Consider the following 17,614-nt stretch of genomic DNA (forward strand, 5'->3'; position numbering starts at 1 on the left):
CTGAGGGATTACTACTGATGTTAGCTTTAAGTTGAGGATGTCGTTCATTCATTCATTCATTCATTTGTTCACTCACTCCACTATTGCCAAGCGCATTTTATGCCATTCTCTAAGCACTATCACAATTAGGCAATGTGACACTTTACATTCATTCGCTTGTTAGGCAGCTTGTGTCACCTCTGTGGTTGCTGATTCAATCACTTGACAGCAGGGTGCTGGCAAATGTTCAACAACTGGCTCTCCGACATAGAAACAGCTTGGAATTTTACTGAGTTCTATGGCAGAAAGACTCCCAGCATGGCTGGTTTCAAGGCCAACATCAAGAATGATGTCGGGGAACTTGGATATGAGAAGAGATGCACATCAAGGGCCCTCAGAGCAGAGCTCAGATCTATTCCTCTTATAAACATGATTCTGTCACTGCGGTCCTTGGACCAGAGCGTTACCTTGGAACTTGTAGAAATGACTATTTGGGGGCTCATCTGAGCTCTGAATCCTAGAGACTAGATGTGGAGCCTGGTAACAAGTATTGTAACACACGCTTGAGGTAATTCTGATGCACACTATTTGAAAATAATGCTCCATACCACTGCCTGTATGTCTGGCCCTGTTAGCAGTAAGCATATCTACAAGAAATCACAATCTTCTGTCAGATGTAAAAGTATAACGAGGAAATGTGCACGTCACTTTAGTTCCACGGAAAAAGGAATATTACTACATCTTGGGTTTTCTTAAACACTCTTAAAGCTACGTTAGCTCTTCCCTCTTAGACATAATTCTATGAGAAAATGGTTCTCCTATAGATTCATTTGAGACAATAACTGACATCTAAAATGAAACTTTTTAAACCAAAAAATAATCCTACAGAAACAATAACTTAGTGATTATTTTTTCCTAATTTTATCAGGCTATATTTTATTAAAGTAAAATCTACTTCTATCAATGTTGAAAAGTAACCAGGTAACCGAAAAGACACACCTGACATACTTAATTATTCCTGTATGTGATATTCCAATATCACATTAAATAATGTAAAATTTGGAAAACAAGGTCTACCAAAGTCAATCTTATACAGTATAAAAAAAAATCATGCAATTAAACTGACTTCGACTGAACAAATTCCGAGATAATAAGTAAAAACACTTCCTTTAAAAACATTAGTGTGGTGCACTTTTAATAATGTTATGTAAAGTGGGCACATATCAAGATTTTAAAATTTAATTCAACCAAAGAAAATATTCATTAAGCAACTAATGAGAAAGCTGATGGCAACAGTGTTATTGATGGCTTTTGCTATAACGATGGAGAAGGAATACCTTTCATCAGAGTTCACATTCTGGTAAGCCCTGAGCAAGGTCAGAAGCATTTGATAAATGCCAGAAAATTAGGAGGACAGAGTTAAGACTTGGGACAAATTGAAGGTGAAGGAAAGAAAAAGATTAAGAGCAACTCCGCGACTCCAGTGATGCCCAAGAAGATGGTGCTGCCTCTTAATGAAATTAGGAATGTAACAAGGACACACGGTAGGTGAAACAAAGGAAATCAACTTAGTTTTGGACATTCTGAATTTAGAATCCCAACAGCTATCATTGTTTAGTAATAGCAATGCATTGTTCCAAATATTTTACATATATCAAATCATAAAATTCTGACCACGGTCCCACAAAGATGGAACGAACTATGATTTATTAACCCCTTTACCAGGTGAGGCCCAGAGAGCTTACACAATTTCTTAAGACACACAGTTAATAGATGGCAGAGCTAGAATTTGAATCAAGGCAGACTGGCTTTAGAGCACCTGATCTTTTTTATTACTTCGGTTTTTGTTTTGAGTGAACAATACATCCAAATGGTTCAAAAATCAAAATGATATAAAATAGTACCCATATACTAGTCTTGTTTCTACCACCCCTCTCTCTCCTCTCTATCTTTCGGTTTGTCTTTATGCAAATATATGTAAATAAAAATACATATACGTATTGACCTTCCTTTGACACTATTCTGCTTTACTTTTCTTTCTTTTGAACTGAGCAATATACCTTGGAAATCTTTCAATGTCAGGCACAGAGAACTCTCTCATACTTTCCCTTCCTTTCTTCCCATTCTTTTTAACAGTAAATTCCATTGCGTAGATGTACTGTAGTTATTTAGATAGAAACTTGGGTTGTTTCCTTTTGTTTTTATAACTAATGCCACAGTGGACTACCTTTGTGCACATGTTATTTCTGCGTCTTCGGGTACATCTGTAGGCTTGATTCCCAGAAGTAGGATATCACAGGTCAGAGAGTAAATGTATTTGCAATTTTCATAGATATTTTCAAACTGCCCTTCCTATAAATTGTAAACAGTCTGCACTTCTAGTGTTAATGTATAAGGATAGAGGATACACTTTTAACTTCTCTGCAATACTCCAGAGATACCAGAAAAAAAATTTCCGGTAGTGCTAAAAGAGAGATGAGAATGAAGACAATTCCGTGAGGGGTGAGGACAGAACTGAGTTCAGAATTTAATATGCACAGGGACCTTATGGGGTAGGGTCTGTACTATTACTTACAGATATGGATTCTGAGGCGCAGAAAGATTAAGTACCTTCTCTACATTTATATAATAGTGATTGGCCAAGTCTAGATCTGAACACACATCTTAGCTATTATGATTATTCCTTGTCAAATACTAGATTCTCCTAGTGTGTTGAAAAATTTTAATTGTTTTCTATAGTTTCTACTTCACAAAAGCATTTTTATTACAATTTAGAATATTAATATATTATATTTTTATATAGAGACCATATCAATCGATCAATTACTCAATCATCTATCTGGATTTAGGAAAGTATTGCTTCTCTTCTTTTACTTAAAAATAATGTAACAACTTTTCTTCGTTGTTGTATCACAAAATAAAGTCAGAATTAAATGAAAGTTATGTTTTCCCTGGACCTCAAAAAATATATATCTATTAGATGAGCGGCAAACAGAAACTTTCACTAGAAGTAGACTTCTGGTTCATAATGGAAAGTGTGCTATGTGATATTATTCTTTTTTGTAAATTGTCACAGGGTATGCTCTATTGTTGGTTAGGCAAAAAAGAAAGGTAATGAACATAAACAAAAAATAAGCTCTTAGTAGTTATCATTTGGATATAATCACTTGGGTTTCTACAACTTTTATTTTTAAGTATATTAAAATATTAGAAATATTTTAAGTATATTTTATGTGAACACTTTAATAAGCCAACCTCAAGAACCTTTACTATGGTTTCTGAGAGTTCTCTGCTGTTTCATTGCATAAAATAAAACCAAACAAAAAATCAGAAAGAAAAATGAACCACAAAATCAATATTCTGACATCTTTTATGAGCTGAATCAAATAGAGGCTATATAATTTAAGGCCTAGCAATATCTAAAATGTTGGCACTAATTCATCACCATTTGGAGACGAAATAACAATTGTGTTCTACTTGGAAACCAATAATTATGTGTTTGTTTCCATGCTGTAAATATTCCCAAGTGGGTTAGCTCACCACCAAAAGGATTTATTGGATTCCATTCATGGCTACAATTGGCATCGACTTTGCTGGAATTGTTATGAACAATCGAATAGGATGTGAAGGCTTTTGAAAAAAATTGCTATATATATGAATAATAGCAATAATATAGAGGTCAGTATCTCCACTTTACGTCCCAATCAATGCCCAGATTTGTTGGCAAGCTTGTTTGGCCTATAGATGTATTTTGTTTACTACATATGGTACTTTAAAAAAAGTGTGAATCAATATTTAAAGGAGGGAAAACTTTATACTTTAAAGAAATCTAGATTTCTGCCTTTGCCTGAAAAATCTGGAGTTCTGGTAAACCCACATTTTCATAGGGCAGCATTCAGGGTGAACAAAGCAGATGCAGCCGAGTCTTGTCTGGATGGTGATTTGCTTTTGCTTCACTGCAGTCATAACCACTCCTATTTTATTACCAACATCAAGGCTATTTGTAATAGAGAGATACTTCTCCGAAAAGTTAGATTTTTTTCAAGAGTAACAGAATGAGAATATATTATATTCTTTCTATTGGTCTGCTTAGTTCTGTGAAGTTATCTACCTGGAAAAACTGACTGCATATGACTTTATGATGCTGCTCTAAATTTGTGACATTGTTCTATTTCTACATGTGAAGAAATTAACTGAGTAAATTTTCTGCAAGATAATAGACAGTTGGTGTTGAGACCCAACGGAGGGGCTCTCAAGGTTAGTCATGCAAAAAGCACACTTTTAGCAAAGTTTATGCCCCATGAATATGACTCCTTTCACATCTCCAATATATCGTCAATATGTTATATTATCAAAAAACTTCCCAAATGAATAAGATGACTGATCACATGTTGTATGTGTCCATTGGTTAATTATATGTAAGCTTTGTTTCTGAATGTTTACAACAGTGCTTGGCACATAGTAGGTGCTCGATAAATATGTGTTGCATGAATAGTAACTCATTGTGTTGAGTGTCTCTGGCAACTGTTTCTCTAGAGCCACCCTCCTCAGGTCCCCCTGCCCCGAGCACCGGAGGCTCACGGGAGAGCTGCATTACTACAATCCCTGGATCCACTGTGTTCTGGCATCTAATTGGCCAAAGGGAAGGAGGGGCAGGAGATGGTTGGGAGGAAGGAGAGTGAGGTCGGTATCTAAAACCCTGGCTTCTTGCTTGAGGGCAGAATGCATCCCTCCATGGAAGGTCACAGCTCCTGTCACACAGTCCTCTCCACGATTCTCTTTCTGAGCCTGGGCTTCCAAACCCGCTGCCTCCTCTCACTCTTTCAAGTGTGTGGTAGTAGTAATGTCCCTCCTCACCAGTGCCAGGCTGATACGCTATTTCTACCAATCTTTGTAAACACAGGTTTCCCCCGCTTTTTGAAAGTTCACTTTATCACAACTTCGTCTTTGCAAAAGACCTACATCAGTACCTGTTTCTCCCTAACCCAAAGAAATCCAAAGATTTTTGCTCTTCTGAAAAATGCAGAAAAGTGAAAATAGAGTTCAGCTTTGTTTTTGTTTTTGTTTTTTTGCGCCCAGAATAGAGAGAGTGGCGCCATCAAGCTCCTTCCCTGGGAACTACACCCAACATCCCAGCATCTGGCCACCCCAGCTTTGAACTGTGTCTGTGAGCATCTGTGCTCTGCCTCGATTTATTTTTGTGCGATTGTTAGCAAGATGTATTTTCAGGTTAATCGCTTCTTCGCCTTATGCCTTTTCGGTTTACGAAAGGTTTCACAGGCACGCTCGCTTTCACTGAGCGGGGGAAACCTGTCATCCTCTTATAAATCTCTCCTCCAATTATCCAGCTTGCATATGCCATCTGTTCCTGCCAGGCCTCTGACACACATCACAGAGTCTGCTGCAGCCAACTTATTCCCTTCCCTCCGAAATACAAAATAATAGAGGAGAAGCAGTTCTTCGTGAAACAATCGTTTTCACCTTTACCAGTAACTGAGAGATCTTCACCTGTAAATGGCAGAAGCCGGGTGGGAGCCGGTGTCATAGCTAGCACGAACACGTCCCCGGTAGAGTTCCACAGCGATATGGTCTTTGTCCCCCTTATACAGGAGGATTCCACTGTCTTCATCTGTGGCAATCTAGTAGGAAGTACCCTTGACATTAGCAGGACATATAGTCATCCAAACATATTTCATCAAAAAGAAACAAGACTGCTTGGTGTGGAGTTGTTACTATGGTTTATTTTTTCCTTATGGCTATGAGAAAATACTAACGCACGTTGAAATGATGACTTGAAAGATGATCTATTTTAAATTACTTTGTTGCAAATAAGTTCCTAAAGAATTCTTAAAAGTTTTTAAATTTCATAAACGTATTTTTATTCTTTCTATATTGGCAGCGATGAAGTTTAAAGATGCATGTCCTATGAAATATGCAAAAACAAGGAATTTATATACATGATTTATACTTCAGGAAATTAAAGTTGAAAAATATTTTCCACATCATTAAAGTTCACGGTATTTAAGTAAATTGAGCTCTCCCCCTTCAATTTCAAACTATATTTTCTCAGCAGAGGGTGATAAAAACAAATCAGGAATAAAAGGATCAGATTTCTGTTCTTTTAAAAAGAACAATAACAAATACTTTGGTAAACATCATTGCATATACTGAGAACTTTCTTTTCTGGCGATTTCACTTACTTGATCTTTTTGCTTCTGCAATGGGCTTCATTTATGGCATATGTGAAATGTGATTGCACTGAGCAAGATTTTCATATTTTATATTATTTATAGTTATGGCATGAAAAGGGGGAGGGAAATCTCTGTTTATATCCTGTTTCCTGGCTTTTTGGGGCCTCTGAAAGAGCAGTTTCATCAACGTTAGGACTTAAGCCCGAACACCGCTGGGTATGTAAAACAATCCGAAGTGGCAGATACTGGGAGGTAAGGGACCAGTTTTCTAGAGAATGCGTCTGCCTTCCAAGGTCGCATTTTTCACGACTTATAAAGAACCCCCTGCTCCTCACTGAAGTGCCAGGGTAAATCAAATAAAGAGTGGGGTCTACAGAAATAGGCTAAGGCCATTTGAATTGAAAACAAATCAAAATATTTTGCTTACCAGATAAAACAAACGTGCAGCCTCAATTTGTCCCATGTACCCTAATCTAGTCTAACCTTGCTAATCCTTGCTCAAAGTGTAAAGATTTCAAGTAAAACCGAGTTCGTTAACTTTGTGTTGATTCTTAAAGGTTTTTGTTGAAAAGTTGAAAGACACTTGGTGAATATTTTGCCAGAGTGGGTTCTGTCTCACCTGTACTCTTCTTAAATTTAGTTTTCCTAAGAGAAGCCTCCCCCTGTGTGGAGCCTGAATTGCAGTTATGAAAATAAATAAATAAAATGCCTTCACCCAAGCATAAACAAAGAGATGCATTTTGTTGCTCTGTGTGTGTGTGTGTGTGTTTCAAACAATAAAGTAATGAATAAAAATACCTGGTTCCTATTTACTTTTGAAAAATGCAAATGCAGAAGAGAAGATTAAGCTTTTCACGCAAGGAGTATTTTCTCTCATTGTGTTACGCAGCCTGTAACTGTCAATATTTAAGAAATAACATCATTCACAAACTACCACGGATGTTGATGCTTTGAAGCTGAATTTGGCTTAAACGAGATCAGCTCTTGCTGGTGGCAGAACTCTTACCTGAAGTGTGATGTTTGTTTGGGGCCGAACCTTGGCTGAAGGAATCTGAAGATAAGACTCTTTGTTTACAAAATTCACACTGACCAATTTTTCACACTTCTCTCCCTGGTAGCCGGGCAAACACTGGCATATTGGCTCATTTATTCTGATGATGCACTGAGCTCCATTCTGACAATCAAAATTATCGCACGGGCTGGTACGAGGGAGGACCATGGGTGGTGAAAATTCACAGAACAAGCCACTAAAGAAAAAATAGAATTAATACGTTGATTAAATTGTACTGAATTGCCCATGTAAATTGAGTTGTGTGAGACTTAACTTTGAATACAAATGGGTATTTCTTCTCTTACCTGTAACCTTCCGGGCAGATGCACGTATAGCCATTCACTGCGTCTGTGCAGTGGGCTCCATTTTTACACTTGTTATCTTGGCAGTCGTCGAAATCAACATCGCAGTGCTCGCCTATGTACCCTGGTGTGCAGTCACATCTGTTTGAACAAGCAGGTAAACGGTTTCAGACCCACTGAGCCAAAATAAGTAAAACAGTTGCATTTCGTCGAGAAAAAAAATAGTACTATCTAAAAAACTTATTTAGAACAGGCTCCCAGCACCCCCAAGTTAATGGATGCCTAGAGAACAACACTGGTCTGCAAAGTATCCCACAGTTTCTTACTGTGATCTATCAGAGGAAGGGTAATTTTATCTCTCTGATGATAGTATCAACAATCCAAATGAGACTAGAATCATTGTAACAACAGGGTACTTCCCTCCCTCCCTTCTATCTTGCTTTCTCCTTCCTTCCTTCCTTCCTTCCTTCCGTCCTTCCTTCCTTCCTTCTTCCCTCCCTCCCTCCTCCCCCCCTCCCTCTTTTTCTCTGTTCCTGCTTTCTCTTGCTTTCCTTCCTCTCCCTCCCCCTCTCCCTCCTCTTCCCTCTCTCCCTTCCTCCCTTCTTTCTCCACTTTATTTGCCCATAGCGTCCTCCAGTTTTGGCTCTGCCTAACTCATCTGAGCAGTTGAGATGATAAAAGTACTATGTTGTCAAACTTACTAACAATATTAAGCATATTTAAAAAAATAAAATAAAAGGTTTTAAAATGTTCTAATAAAGAATAGATATATTGGAATGAAATATATTCTTATGAAAAACATATGTTAACATCAGATACCCTAATTCAAAATGAATCCAGATAATCGTTACAGCAGAACAGGGCTGACCTAACAGTGAGGCAGGGGAGCTGATAAGCAATTCCTGGGGCCGATCTCTCGGACAGCTTTTCGGCCTGTTTATTCTGGTGGAGTGAGGGCAAAAGGGGTCTCAGCTGCACTGATGGTGAAGAACCAGGGATTCATATGCAGCTGACATTCATTCTTCGAGTACTTCCTCTGTGTCAGATCCTATTCTAAGCAATTGGCTTATGTGGATTCACTGAATCCTCTCCACAGCCCTGTGCCTTTGGCCATACCATTCCTCTACTCTACAGACGAGGAAACTGAAGGACAAATTGTTTAAGTACCTTACCCAAGGATGTTCAACTTGTAAGTGCCACAGCCAGGAACTGAACCCAAACAATCACACCAGAGAGCCTGAATTTCTAACCACTGCACCATGCTGTTGAAGAATCCCTCAGTGTGCTCTATGAAACCTGTCATTCTCGAGTGCTAACCCCTGGAATCTCTCGCTATGACACCAAGGACCCAGGACTTTACAGTTGCCTGAGCTAAAACAGTGTGGCTAGTGTAGTGGTTTTCAAATTATGCTTTGGGGACCCTGGAAACACTGTAGATATGGCCATGGGGGCGGCCATGGGGGCTACTTCCCGCAGCTTCCCTCTGCCATCCCTCAGCCCCCAACACTCTCCTGCTGTGAGGTGTTAGTTTGACACATTGGGCTTCCATGAGCATTTGTATTTTGGGTTTAAGAACAGGTTTGCTGACTTTAAAAGACAAACAGAGGAACTAAGGTTTAGAATTATAGAATTTGGACTTTGCAGAGAGAACTGGGCTTGTATCCTGGCTTCATCCTTTAGTGTATGTCATCTTAACTAAGTTACTTAATCTAAGAGTTCAATTCCTCTTCTGTAAATGTATAGAATAAAATAATCTCCATCTCATAGGTTTGTTAAAAGATTAAAGAAAAACACTATCTGTAAAATAATTAGCATAATGTTTGATATATAATGCATGATCAATAAATAGCAGGTATTTTTAAATAATTCCATTAAGTATAATCCTATAAAAGTCTTTATAGTTTAATCTGTGGTAATTATCCACTTTTCTATTTCAAAGCCATTAGGGTTTAAGTGAATGAGGATAATTAAAAACACCCAAGTGAATATGGACATTACTGAATGCCAGAGGTTTTGTCTGAAAATGCAAAATAGGGATTTAAGAGTTACTGGAGAGCTAATGAATTAAAATAAATGGAGTAACACGCAGCCTTTCAGCTCTGCATGTATGAATTAAGAAATAAAATGAACTCATGGCATAAGTATGCTTGCCCTAGAGCCAGTGGTTTTCATGCTAAATCATAACAAAGTAAACAAGTCCGAAGTTAAATGGAGCCTAAGTGGCCACAGACATTCTCAAGTAGACGGACGGGCATCGAGAAGAGAGCTTCCATCGACGTTAATGCAAGCAGAGCCACTAAACTGCCGAGCATTAAAAGAAAGAAGAAATGCTTTGAAACACTCTGAATTATTTATCTGAGAAAAGAAATCAAAGTAAAAGATAAGAGAATAGCAGATTCACTGCGGTGGCTCTCTAAGAGCTATTTTATATTTCTTCTCTACAAATACCATTTCAAGCCCATTAGAACTTGGAGTCATGCTGTGGCCAATTTTTTTTTTTTTTTTTGTCTTTCTTTTGATCCTCGGACCTAGTTTTACAACAGGATAAAAATATTTAATTAGGAATTTCTTAAAGTTTGTATTAACAATAAAACCTATCATATTCCCTCAACTCCATTATCTGACAAGGAGTGAGGAAGAAAGCAAAGACTATAAAATATACTGTTTACAAGCCCAAAAGCTGACTAAGTAAGATGCATGCTTGAAAATACTCCTTATGGCATATTGTGCTCTAAAAATATCTCAAAGCAATTTAGGAGATTTATGAGGTATATAATAAAGCACAAGAAGTAAAACCAACTCTCTTAGCTCGGTAATAAGAAAATGAATTTAAAGAAAGAGTGTAACTTGTCCAAACAACATTTGTCAGTAGAAATTTTTCTTTAGCAGCTTCATATAGTTTTGGTTTTTAAGTCTATTTTTTTTTTGAAACTCTCTTTTCCACAATACGCAATTATTTATAATATGGGAGTAATAGCATATACTATAACATAACCTGTTTTCTGATATGCTACATATAACTGGAAGACAAACTCACAAATTACTGCTGAAAACATGTTCCCAAATTAGTTAACCTATAATTTGAGTGAGATGCACTTTTAAGAGTGTGCAATCTAATTGACAGTAATAGAAAATATTGAATTGAGGATCTGTCTTTTTGAAAATGATTTTAATGATTTCCACTGTCTTAATAATACTTTATGTTATAATTACAATGCACAAAGCCCTGTGAAACCTGAGTAGCAGATAAGCAGTGGTAAAAAAACACTTTATTTATTTCTCTGAGAAATGAAAAAGTAAGTTATGAAAGTGATAGACTTTTAGTTTGCCAAATTCGATTGTGGGCAGGTCAAAGACATTAGGAGTTCAAATAATTTATGTTCAGTGTTTAGAAGAACAAAATGCAATACAGAATTTTGTATAAAATAAAGATTTCAGTATACTTTTGGTTTTTGTGATGGGTTATAAACTGAAATATAATAAAAAGTACAATCAAAGGTATTGTTTTCTTTTTCTTTTGCTGCTTATTTTGCACATTTAAAAAATTTTTATTTTATTAGTTTCAAGTATACAGTACATTGGTTAGACATTTATATAGTTTATAAAATGATCCCTCTAATCCCTCTAATAGGCAGATGCTGCAACTGTACTTGTGTATTCTAAAATGATGGATTTTAAACCAAATTGCATCAAAAAAATTCTCTGAATAAAAATTGAGAATAAATATTTTATTCAGATTGATCTTTAAAGGCAGTGGAGAGCTGGTAATATTTATCTCACCTCCCCTCCAGTTTGGAACATCTGATGATCTGTTGACAAGTTGTAATATGTTAGAGCCTCAGTTCAAATCCCATCTCCTCCTATAAAATTGTTCCTGACCTGCATAATTTTTAATTCTCTGATTCCTATGTCAATCAAGCTATAAAGCACAATAAAAACATAAGATGACAGTATTGCTACGGACCCATGGCAGGTGCTCAATACATATTGCATAAGGAACAAATGATATTTGTTAACTGTCCAACATAAACACAGCTCAGCTCTTCAACCCGATTGTGCCACTCCTGAGAATCCAGCTTACCTTCCCTAACAAACCAACTGCAATGTTAATAAACTACAGAACTTCTTAGAGGTAACCTCTGTTAGAGGTAAGCAGCTGGGAGGACGTATCTAAGCTCCAGCTCTGCCTCTGAATGACCTTGAGATCTTTAGACAGCCACAGACCTCCCTGGGCGGTAGTTTCCTCAGTTTTAAAAGGAGGAGTTTGGACAAGATGATCTGTAAACTACTGCCATCTCTGAGAATAGAAGTTGCCGTCGATAGACCCTTACAATATTTCAGGATTGTGGCAAAGGAATAATTTAACTTGATACCAAACACATTTTAGGAAGATTGCTGAGGAGGACATAAAAAATGATTTTGAAGTTCCGAGTTTACTTGAGGAAACCCTCTATCTAGAGGGACAGTGTGCTTTATCATCCCACACAAGACATGTGGAAGGTGAAGGGGGCACTACTAGTAATTACGCTGAGACAACAGGCATAAACTAAGACTGTTCCGTGGCAGCCTGGGACATACGGGCCCTCTCTCTTCCTCACCAAAGTATTGCTGCAGATCAACAAATTTTGTCACATTACATTAAACTCCCTATTTTCCCACAACTTATATTCAGGTAATAAAACACCTAGCAGATGTTACAAATTTATTTGGCCTACAAATACATTTAGGTAAGTACAGTCAAAGCTTACTTTATTTCATACATGATTTCCCAGGAAGAGTCATAGAGCGAAAGAAAACACTCTCTTTTATATATCTGTTTTTTAGTGGACTGAAAAAAAAAAAAAGTCCATGCTACAGATGAACATTGATACAAATGCCACTGACAGTAGACAATACGTCCCTTTAATCCTGACTAACGGTGTGAAGCTAGGTCCTGAACAGCAGGTAGAAAACAGGGGTCCCTGAAAGAAAAGTCTGTGAGCACCAAGGCGGCCTCTGACTTACTTGAATCCCTTTGGCGTCAGGATGCACTTGGAGTCATGCTGGCAGGGGTTCAGGTCCTGGGCACAGAAGTCCAGTTTCTCCTCACACAACTCACCTGTTAACATGGCAGAACAGCGTTAGTTCACAGAGAAAGGTGAATGGGCCTCCCGCCAGCAGGCTGTGGCATGGACCTCAGACGATAGCCCAGCTCATGACGGGAAAAAGAAAATCACACAATACGGAAGCAGAAGATTCAAAATTCTGCTTCTGCTAAACAGGCTTATGACTGAGGACAACACGAGGACTGTTGGGATTAGAGAAAAATCTGAATGGTTTTCATTTCTATGGTTATATTTACTTTCTTTTGGACTTCTTTTTGAAGTATGTTGTATACCCAAAGGATAAATGAATAGCTAATGAAATATTCACAAACTGAACCTACTCATCTAACCAGCATCCATTTCCAGAAACACACCATTCACCAGCAAAATCCCCGAAGCCTAACGCTCAGGGTAAGTCACCACTATCCTGACAGGACCATAGACTAGTCGTGCTTGATTTTGAGCTAACCATGAGTAGAATCATTCGATATGTACCCCTTTATGTCTGGCTTATTCTGTTTTATGTTTGAAAAAGTAATCCTCAAATCTTCATAGTCTCCAAAGTTTTATAAGTCTCGAATACACTATTTTTCTCCTAATGACTTATTACAACAGCTCAAGAGAATACTCCTTAGCTACATCCACCAAGACAGACAGAAAAAATCAAAAGGAGAATCAATCTAGACAGAAAACATACACTTTTTTCCTGAGTATTAGCTAGCTCATAAAAAATAATTATTACCAATAAATGAGACCTAAAAGCATAATCATACGGATTCTAGACACACTATGTTGAATTAATGTCTGACTCTCTTAGAAAATTTCTTCAGATATAAACAACATGGTTATATTTTATATTTTCAGATATATTAGGCCAAATATGATTTTCCAAGAGAAGACTTTCCCAAACGTTGTGTGAGATATGAAGAAGACTGGAAAAATATAAAATAAAAAGTCCTTCTTTTCTACTTTACTTCTAAATTACTTTTCAATTGTTTTAGTGACACATCGATAGGCCGCTGTTCATTTCCAAAAAATTATTAGAACTTTTATTTGTTCGAAGTGTGTGGATTTAAATAGCGTGTTAAAAATCACAAGTTTGTAGCACATCACTTTGCTACAAGACTATCCTTTTAGTAATTGATAGAAATGGTTGCTTAACAACTAAATGTGGCATATTATTTACACTTTTTCCATGATGCAAATATATAAATTTACTCATCTAAGTATTACATTAATTTGGTGTATAATAAGTTTGCTTTCATTTTTCTGTATCTTAAATTAAATTAATTGCAGTAAAAGTCTCATATATTTCTTCTATAAGAGGCTTTCTGGGTTTATAAATCTGTGATACAAAAAGTTTTAATGACATATTCATGATGAGCTATTTTTGAACAGGGTTTTTTAAACGCCTTTTACTTTCAGTTAGTATTACTTTAAGTAATGCACCTTGATGGAATTTGTTCATTATGATTTATCACCTTACCAGGATGAAATATCACTTTCGGTTTATAATCAAATCTATCTGGTTGGAGTCAAGCTGTTTGCAGTAGTTTATATCTCAGGCAGTTTATAAAAATTGAAGATAGACAGGGACCATTGAGATGTATAATAAATATCATTTTATGTCTTTTTCACTTTATACTCAAATAAGAAATTGTTTTTTAAAATGATAAGAAAGGGGGACTTGTTTTATTTCTTATTCACTTTCATCTGATCCAATTTAATCCAAACCAGTACAATCCACTTAAGCCAATCTAAACCGCAGTCCATAAGGTCTTTCTATATGATGCTCTGTGCTCCATACTGGGCCTACAAGGATGGACGTAATGACCTCTGCCCTCAGTTGGCTCCCCATCTACTAATCTACTAGGAGAGAAATCTGAGCTGGAGGCAGAACACAGAGAGAGAACTGCAGCTCGAAGAGAAGGAAATAGAGTTCATCCTTTAGTCTCTAACGGGCATTTATTTCCCATAAACTTGATGTGGAAAGAAGTGAGAAAGGAGACGATTCTAAGAAACTATTGGCTAAGCAGATTGCCAAATCCGTAATCACAGCTTTAAGACTAAGCACGCATACTTGAATGAAAAAAGCTACATCAATGTCAAGGATTTCTTATCTTCCAAGGAATCTATCTTATAAGAATAGTACAGCAGCAATACTAATCATGGCTGAAATTGTGTATGCTAGTTCTTTGTGATCATTACATACCTACACATTTGACGATTGGTTGATTAGTTCAAAAAGGATTTGTCTCCCTTTAAGTATCACCAAATATTATAATACTAACAATATTACAAAAGCATTCTCTGCACCCCATTACTGCTTAACTCGCTTTTAAAGCCCAATCTTCCAGCCTATACTCTTGGCACCTGCATCTATTCACTGTTTTATGAATTTATCTCAGATCCACACCTGGGCTGATAGTATTTCATTTTGCTTCAGTAACTTTAATAAGTTCTGTTGCCAATTTTCTCATCCATTATATGTCCCCTTCTTTACGACACTTTTTCTGGATTTTATTAACCACTTGTTATCTATCTACAATTTTTGTATGTCATGTTTGCTTATGCCTATCTTCTGGCGCATATATTGTATGCATTTATTTATTGACTTAAACAGATAGTGCTTGTCACTGTGTGTCAGACAGTTTTAAACGTTGCACAAATATGCAGTCATTTAATGTTTATGAGAACCATATAAGGTAAGGTTGTAGGGTTGCACTGTTTTGGATGCATTGGATGATCCAAATGTGTTTATCTCATTCCCTTTCTATGACTGTAAGATCACTGAGAGCAGCATGGTGGCATATATGCCCTTATATCTTTCTAGAGTATGGTGTGGAGACATACTAAAATAACAGTTATGGAAAGAAAGGTTCATGCTTCTTAAGGCAAGAACTCTCTCATTGACGTTTATTTAGCTTGGGTTTCATTTTAGCCTTTCGACATTTTTCGGTTTAATTTTTACTTAATAAACTAGTCGCTCATCATTAATAATAACTAGCTTATGCTCTTTCCTTTAAATGTTACTTAAAATTTTCCCTGACCAAATATCAAATAAAGGTTTTCATTGAACTATTTAATTTATTCTAATTATAGTGGATTCTGCTGTATTTGGCAGAAGGAAGCTTTTAAATTTCAAATAGGAGCTCAATATAAGATGGGAAACAGAGCAAGCCTTAAAGATTTGATAGTTACTTCTTAACCAGTAAAGGGCAATTGGACATTTGCAAGCTATGTTGGTTTTCGAGGAAGAATAGAAATAAAATATACTAACAGTAGTGCCCTCATGTGTTTTTAGTCACTGTTGAAAAATTTCAGAACAAGTCTTGAGTTAGTGGAAAAATTAGGGAAAAATGGAAAATAAGGCACCTGAATTTGCGTAATGGTTCAGGGCTAGCCTGAGATCATATCATCAGGACTGTCTCCCCTTCCCAAGATGATAAAGTAGGAGGTGACAGAAAGAAAAGGTGGAAATGTTCTTTTTATACTACACATACTTACATAGTTACTACTGGAACCTATTATCCTATAAGCAGTTCTTTACACTTTTACAAGGCATCAGGAAAGCTAAGTCAGCCCACTGGAGTGGTTAAGGGCAAGAAATTTAAATTTCAGTGCCCACACACTCCTCAAATGATAGGGGTCTAGACAAACCTTGACTCCACAATTTCTCTTCAACCCACTTCAATAAATCCCAGAAAATCCTATTTATTTGCTTTCAGCCCCTGAATCCTGAAAAGTCCTCAATGCCAAAACAAGATCATGGAACACAATGGTTGCCTGGCATGTGTGGTTTCACTTTTAATCAGATGAATAAATTAATTTTCTTTATGCTTCCAATTTTCAGCTTTTTTTGTTGATAAGAAATTAAAAGGTGTGTGTGTGTGTGTGTGTGTGTGTGTGTGTGTGTGTGTGTGAGTGCGTGTGTCGGATGTCTGTATTTTCTAGAAGAAACAGAGAGTGGTCAACCAGGGAGCCTACTGCCACCTCTTTGGGACAGCAGAGTTCAGTGAATGGTCCACTATAACTTGTGAAGAAAAAGCACCGCGAGTCCTAATCGGAGGTGTCTTCTTAGTAAGAAAGTGATGTCTGCTTCTTGGATCACTTCCTGATTGTGTCTGTTAGGGAAGGACAGTGGAGAGAGGGACTGGAAATGGCCACGTCCTACAGTTATACCAGCATGAGCTGTGAGGGCGCAAGGCAGGAGTGATGTCCACTTCGCTAAAAGGATGTAACTCTGCAAAGCCTACTCCCAAGGGAGAGGTACAATTCATTGTTTACTGAAATCGGTAAGTGTGGTTTTTCTGAAGAATTGGATATAGTGGCAATGGGACCATACATCCGGGCTTCCTCAGGACAGTCCTGGTTTACACCTGTTATCCCAAAGTCATTATCAATAGTGTCCCCGTGACCTCACCCAAGTGCCCTAATTTGGATGGTAAGTTTTAGGGCCACCTTGTAGGTGGATCAGTCAAAGCTGAAATCGTCAGAGTTAATGCTTGGTTTGGAGTGAAGAGTAAACGAGGGTTAATGGGAGAAATCCTAGGGAGAAACGACGTTTATTGGGTGAGATGACATTTGGGTTGCTGAGTTATTGCTTGGAAAGGCCTTCTGTGACTTATTCAGTATGCAGCAGTGGACTGGTTGCAGAGAAGCAAACTGTTTTGTTGTTCTGGGCCCTAATTCCTCATCGGTGAAATGAGGTTCTGGGATGGAAGTCATGCAAGGTCAACTGTGGCTCTCAAAAGTCTTTTAAAAAATGCTTGTAAAGAGACAGAAAATGCAGATAGCAAGTTAGAAGAGGGAGCATCACGCTTAGCTGTATGAAACAACATTACTGCACATTCAGTGGTAAAAACAAAGTGTCAGCACATGCTCTGAGCCCCCCGAGGTACCAATGTTGTGAGTATCATTGCAGTGTGGCAGAAATCTCAATGTACTTTGATGGGGAATTGTACCTGGAGCTGGCCTTGCCTCCTGCTTCAGTTTAGATCTGTGAAT

General features: G+C 37.4%; 1 protein-coding gene across 4 annotated transcripts in view; it reads right to left on the minus strand.

Annotated features, from left to right (window-relative positions):
- Positions 1–17,614, minus strand: part of SLIT2 (slit guidance ligand 2) — a 322,457-nt gene that overhangs the window by 14,943 nt on the left and 289,900 nt on the right. For all 4 annotated transcript variants that reach the window (XM_039838092.1, XM_039838093.1, XM_039838091.1 and 1 more), the window contains 4 exons: positions 12,528–12,621; positions 7,527–7,664; positions 7,177–7,417; positions 5,488–5,618 (listed from right to left, as the gene is read on the minus strand). In XM_039838092.1, the coding sequence (XP_039694026.1) occupies positions 5,488–5,618; positions 7,177–7,417; positions 7,527–7,664; positions 12,528–12,621 (604 nt within the window). The remainder of the gene's footprint in view (positions 1–5,487; positions 5,619–7,176; positions 7,418–7,526; positions 7,665–12,527; positions 12,622–17,614) is intronic.

This window comes from Pteropus medius, unplaced genomic scaffold (assembly GCF_902729225.1).
Source record: "Pteropus medius unplaced genomic scaffold, Ma_sr-lr_union100, whole genome shotgun sequence".
Classification (NCBI taxonomy): domain Eukaryota; kingdom Metazoa; phylum Chordata; class Mammalia; order Chiroptera; family Pteropodidae; genus Pteropus; species Pteropus medius.